General features: G+C 43.0%; 1 protein-coding gene across 1 annotated transcript; it reads left to right on the top strand.

Moving 5' to 3' along the window:
* Positions 1 to 975: 975 nt before the first annotated feature.
* On the top strand, positions 976 to 6103 carry LOC127755804 (uncharacterized). The gene is made up of 10 exons (XM_052281447.1): positions 976 to 2532; positions 2816 to 2944; positions 3035 to 3194; positions 3625 to 3734; positions 3817 to 4026; positions 4250 to 4507; positions 4587 to 4698; positions 4992 to 5125; positions 5536 to 5616; positions 5703 to 6103. Exons 1-10 carry the CDS (start codon positions 976 to 978, stop codon positions 5784 to 5786), a joined length of 2835 nt encoding a protein of 944 aa, XP_052137407.1. The 3' UTR covers positions 5787 to 6103.
* The last annotated feature ends 621 nt before the right edge of the window (positions 6104 to 6724 follow it).

A 6724-nucleotide genomic window follows, 5' to 3' on the forward strand; every position in this document is an offset into this window, starting at 1 on the left:
GTGAGTCCCAAAGCGAAGCTGCTCTATGTCGAATCGGAGCGGAGGTCGCGGATAGTGCGGTGATGACATGTCGGCACTGGAGGACTAGTTGCTGCGGTGGAATAGATCAAGCCGTTCAGGCCTTCGGATGAAACATATTAAAACACTAACAAGTGTGTCATCTGCATAGGAAAATGCAACCAAAAATCTAATCCAATGATGTTTTGGATTACAGGTTATTCCCTCCGCCCAAAAAAAACTCAACTTAGTAGGTGTCACAACGAGTCTAGACAATATTTTGTCCAGATTTTTTTTATTAGGAGGGGATGTTGAGTTGTTTTTAAACGGAGGGAGTACATATTACATATTTGTTAATTGATTTATATTTATGAGTTTCTAGCAAGTTGTATCCTTGAGGTAGAGAAAACATTAGCAAAGATTATACTATCCAGTTGCACCTATTTTCATTGTGGTGCAGTCAACACATATATTGTGTTATTTCTGAAACTACGGCACGAAGCAGTCGAACAAGCCCGATATGTGAGAGTTGTTTTTCATCAACTCTCATTCTATTATTTAAAAAAATTAAACTCCAATATATATGTGAGTTTTGTGAAAAAAAGGAACTACTTTATCATTATTACTCCCTCCGTTTAATGTTATAAAATATTTTAAATTTTGTCAAAGTCAAACTGTTTTAAGATTAACTTAAATTTATAAAAAAAAAGTAGAAACGTCTTATAACTTAAAACAGTTTAGATTTGGGGCATAATATCTACTCAGAAACTACCTGCACAAAGATCAGTTCTAAGTTTTAACAAGAAGCTTTCGCACAAGATCGGCTCAAAAAATATCTTACAATGACAGGTGGGTCCACGTCCTCGTGAGGAGTCGTTACTCGTAAGCTTCGTTGCCTCTCTCTCCTCGCCGCCGTTGGTAATCTCCGCCGCTTTCGCCGACTTCACCGGCGCGCCGCCCGGGAAGATCGCCACCGCCATGGGACGCCGGAAGAACAAGCGAAGGATTCCCCGGCACGGGGCCGCCGCCTCGGCGCCGGCGCCGAGCAACGCGGACTGGGAGGACGCGACTGCCGCCTTCCGCGAGGAGGCGGAGGCCGCCCTGCGCTCCCTGTCCATCGGCGCCGACGACGGCGCCGCGGCAGAGCACCTCGCCGCGCGCCACGGGGGCTCCCCACTCGCGCACCACGTCGTCGGCCACGCGCGCGCCGCGCTCGCACGGGCAGGGGACGCGGTCGCGCCGCTCCGCCGCGCGGCGGGGCTCGCGCCGGGGTGCCCCGAGATCGCCGCCGCCCTCGCCGCCGCGCTCCTCTACGCGCGCCGGCCCGGGGAGGCCCTCGCGGAGTGCGCGCGCGCGCTCGCCGTGGGCGCCCCCACCGACCCGGCCCTCCACGCCGTGTCCGGCCGCGGCCTCATGGCCGCGACCCCGCAGCGCCGCGTCGCCGTCGTGCGGGAGCGGCTCCGCGGCGTGCGCGCCGACGCGGAGACCCTAACGGGGGTCTCCCACCGCGCCACCGTCCCGCCGCCGCCGTCCCGCTCGCGCCGGAGCGCGTTGCCCGACACCGACGACGAGGTCTGGAGCTTCCTCACGGTGAGAGTGGAGGACTTGACGGCGCACTGCGCCAAGATTGGGAGCTCCGCCGGTGCGCTCGCCGTCGCCGACGCCGTGGAGTTTGTGAAGGCCACCAACGCGTGGGTGTACTGGCTGTGCCCCGTCTGCGACGAGGTTTTCTTGGATTCCAACTCGTTCCAATCACACGTCGAGAGCGAGTACATTCACCAGCTCCAGCAATGGCTGCCATTGACGCAGCCATCGACCACCATGAAACCAACCTCCAAGGATTCTTCATGGTGGAAGCCAATTGGAGCACAAGAAGAAGAAGAAGAAATAGCCAGGATAAGGGAGGCATTTTCGATTGTTAATGGATCTGAAGTCTCCTATCTTGGCTGTGTGGCATTTTCGTTTCTTGATGGACCTGAAATCCCCTCCATTGATCCTATGTCATTTTCATCTCTTGATGAACCTGAGGTCTCCTCTGTTGAACCTGTGAGCAACGAGGTCAAGTTTAAGAAAGGCAGGCGCCGCAGGCTCAAGAAGTGGGACGCCTGGTTGGATCATTGCCGGGAGATTGAGAGAGACCGCCCATCGTGGGAGGAGCTTCTTCTACCTCTTTGCAAAGAAATGCCTGAATTGTGGGAACATCTGGAAAGTTGTGTTGAAACAGAAGGGAATGAGGATAGTTTTCCATTAATTTCTCTTGTTCAAGGCAGTAGTGTTTTATTTCTTGATAGCCAGAAGATCGCTCCAATAAACATGGATGGTTCTTTTAATGTGGATGCACTGTTTAATTGGCTGCTCCGTGGAAGTTCGCCGCAAAAGCCAGCGCCGTCATGGACCAGCATAAGGAAGAGGTGTGTTCATGATGGAAATGAAGTCCTTAAAAAAATTGGTGAGATATCAGATTTATTGCAGGAGCAATTTGGTCTGAAAGACCATTCAGAAGGAACAATGCATGGTGATTTCTTCACTACGAAGGTATCCACTTTGTATTTTATTGCTAACTCTGTTTCCACGTTTAGCTTTCTGTGGTACTGGTATGCAAGCATTTAGGCACATTCTTATAGTAAAACAATGATACAGAGTAAAAGTTATATATATCTTCTATAAAGAGTCAAACATTGGTTGAAGTTATATAATTTAAATAAACGATGAGCAAGAAAAAAAATCTTATATTTTGAAACAGTGAGAATTATTTTATTTTTCCTCAGTCGTTGTACAGAGTAGTTTACTGTGTAAATAATGGCTATCGAATTTGCAGGTCAATTCAATTGATGTTGAGATCTCGCATATGTTTGCTGAAGTTAGCTTTTTACGGAAAAAACTTGTGAAAGTCTGTACATTTGATTACAGAATAGTTATTTTGCCTTTTATAAAGGACTATCTATGGGTTAGTATAATCTTTTTATCAATACGTAATCTTTTTATCAATACATTTTTAATTACTATTACATGATTTCTTATAAGACCTGCTTCACAGGCTAAGCTGAATAATGGCTCTCCTGGAAAAGAGTTGCATGATATGGATGATATATATGAGGAATATGTTGTCCAAGAGAAGAGTCAAGGCACTGATTCAGATTTGGATCATCAGATTAGCAGGACAGAGGAATTTGAAAATTCCTCGCTGTCATTTTCAGGTAAACATCTGTCTTAGTTTATCTTATTATTTCTGACAACTTTGGTTTAGAAATCCATGGAGCAAAGAAGATGAATAGCCTTGCATTTTGCAATACCATGTGGCATATTATCTCTGTTCTCAAAGAGTTGGCCAGGAGCTGTGGCATTCATCGGGCACTTATGCCAGTTCTATGAATTGAATTTGGGCAGGGTGGCAAATTTTAAAAATATGATACAAGACATGCAATAGCTGTGGGCAGGCTTTAATTCGTGCTTTCTCGAGCCTCAAGTAGCTACATTGCCATTTTGACAGACACAATCAGTAGTTCAGTAGGACTGTGCAAGTCATATGTCCTCTTGGTCTTTTCTAGTCAAAATGAGATTTTATGTTACTATTTTTCTCAACATGATGAACTTATTCTTATATCTAACTGACAGTTTCATGAACAGATAGCTCAGACCTTTCTACCTTGGAAACTGAAAGCACTTCATTCAACAGTGGGATTGGTACCGTACATCAAATTACTACTGATGAACTGTCCCTGAATGTGACTCTCCGGGTAGTACTTTATTTCTACTCTTCTAAACTTCTATATTTAACTGCTATTTGTTGCTTCAAATAAGTCCTAAATATTCATGTAGGCATTGTGGCATTTGAGACGAATCCACATCTTCCGGCAGATACCACATACTCTTCATCATTTATCAGTCAGAGACCACTGCGTTGTGTGTTTATTATGCGAAATATTCTATGCTTGGGATCACAATGAAAACCACACAGCAGCCATCCTTTTGGGTAATGCGAGAACTGCTTTTAGTGACATTTTAAATGATAGAAACTTTGAGTACAAGGTTTGTTGCTTTCACATTTTACTGCTTAACTATCCTTTTCCTGACATGAGGTCTAGAAGAGAGTAACCAGAAAAAAACGTTTTTTTTTATCTGAAGCGACTTAAATGATTAAAATGATGCTTTGGGGACCATATAGTCTGGCAGTAGCTATGGATATATTCTTTTTGTGCTGTTTCTTATTCTGCTTATAGCTGACCAGTTTAACCGACCTTTTGGGTTGTAGGAAAATAAGAACATTGCATCTGAAATTATATCAATAATCATTGAGATACTACACATGTCGCAAAAGCATTATTCTTTTGAAACTTTCGAGCCCGTTGAAATAAGCCCATCAAGATGTTTTGGTTATTGCATACCACATCAAGTCCTTGGTACGTACTTCAAACAAAAGAAATGCAACTGCGTGAACAAACCAGGTGGAGAAAATGATTTCATTGCCATTTTTCACACTGTTGATGTGGGTGCAGTTCAAAAAACTGAGGTACCTATTTTCGCTTTGCACATTGTTGTGCTCGATTTTGTTAGTAATTAAGTTGACATCTGGGCTGCCTCTAATTCAGATGAAGTCTTTTGGTGATATCCTGAAAGCTGCAGAACTTGATGTGGAGAGCTGCCGATGTGGAAACAAGACTGAGGGTTCTCTTTTATTTCCACCTCATATTTTCACTATTGGTAGATTTCTTCCACAACTTACGATGCAATGTTAATATGCTGACATGTTCTTTAGCACTTTATGTGGGAAAACTAGAAGAACACATAAGCAATAAAATATATAAGACTTATATTTGTTACACCATTAAACCCAATTTAGTCCATGGTAAAATGAAGCTAATGTATAATCATCGCACACGTACAAACATTGCAGTTCCACCATAACATGCATTAACTGTATTAACCTAATAATTTCTTAACGAACTTACTAGTTATCTATACATTAATTTGCATTCATTACTGCATTCCTGCAGTTTTTAGCTGGCCAACTGAGAAGGAAAACTACGTGGACATGTCTGAAGTACTGATAAACATTGCAGCTCCATTAGATATTATACATACTGTTTACGAAGTGGATATCAAAAGGATGTACAGTTTGATTACAGTGGTATGTGCTTGTGTCTAAAGTGCTGACAAACATTGCAGCTTCTACAGCTCTATTAATTTTTCACATATATTCTTGAATTATTCTGCTCATGAGCATCAGAGCATGAGCCTACCTAATTTTGATCCCTCCATATATATGATGGTTTTAGTTTTGTTTGAAGAAGAGTGATGAAATAATTGAGTGCATAAGCTTTGCATGGTTGTCATAATTGTCTTGAATTTGTATACCTCTGACATTTTTATGATAAATCATGGTAATCTCTATGAAGGTATTAACTACTCCCTCCGTCTTAAAAAAATCCCTCCTAGGACAATTAATCTGGACAAAGACACCCTCCTTGGTTGAGGTTTTTTTGGAACGGAGGGAGTACTAGACATGACAAAGTTCTGACAGACAAATAATCTTGTCAGGTATGTTGTGTCGATGACGAACATGTCTGCTTTGCTCGTGGAGAGGGAAAATGGATCATATACGAAAGCCAGACAGTCGAGGCATGAAATTCTTGATAAATAATTTTACTAAGATCTGCAATTATGTTTCCATATTGTTTCTTTTATTGATCAGTTTGTACATGCAGTTTGTGGATTGTTGGGAAAGTTTGCTCCAACGTTATCGCGGAAGAATCCTCCGGCCCCAAATCCTTTTCTTCGAGATGTTGTGAGTCCATGAATGAATACTATAGGATTCAAATCTTCGTGTGCATAATTATTATTTTTAATTTGTAAAAAACGGAGTCAATATGATGTACCCAAGTTATCTGTACATATACATTTGCCTGGTCCTCTAGAAGTTTTAGTCAGTAAACTTTTGATATTTTTTTGTTAGTCGGTGAAACGTGGATGATACATAACTTGGGACATTGGGAATAAATTACTTTTGCATGTATGAAATTCTTGGTTGATCTTACTTTAGAAAATTCTCATGCCTGGGCACTGGGCAGGGCGTGAAAACATTGGTAAATTAAGGTCGTGACTGGAAATCGGTGCCAATGGCCAGCTCTCAGAAAGGAATGGACTGGTCTGGGGATCATGCCATCATGGCCAGGTCTTGGCTGTTGAGAGTGCACAATTCGTGCTAGGCAATACAGGAACATCATACTGTATGAGCTGCGGATAAATATAGTTTCTGATATTGTGGAGTAATATACTCCCTCCGTCTCTAAATATAAGGGATTTTAGTTGGATGTGACGTATGCCAGTACCATGAATTAGAAAAAAAGCGTAAAAGAAATCGGCAAAAAAAAATGGAAAAAGAAAGACGTGGGGAGGAGCCGCCAGCTGGCAGTTGGCACGCGCGCGAATTAGCTCTCGCGGCAAAGACGTAGGTGCTCCCATGGCGTACGTTGTCCCGGCCTAGCCGTGTAACCCATCATCCGTATGCGGAAACTCACCGCCGCCGCGCGCGGGAACTCCAGCTGTATGGTGGCCTTGACGGCGGCCTAGATGACCATTGAGTGCTTGACATTGTTTGAAAGGACATTGTTTGATCTTTAATTCCCTATCTAAGAGACAATTTTTCAATAGATTGTAATCTTACATTTCAGCGATATAAATGCTCACGCACACGCATGGATCATCTTCCTAGTTATTTTAAAAAGTC

This window comes from Oryza glaberrima, chromosome 11 (assembly GCF_000147395.1).
Source record: "Oryza glaberrima chromosome 11, OglaRS2, whole genome shotgun sequence".
Classification (NCBI taxonomy): Eukaryota; Viridiplantae; Streptophyta; class Magnoliopsida; order Poales; family Poaceae; genus Oryza; species Oryza glaberrima.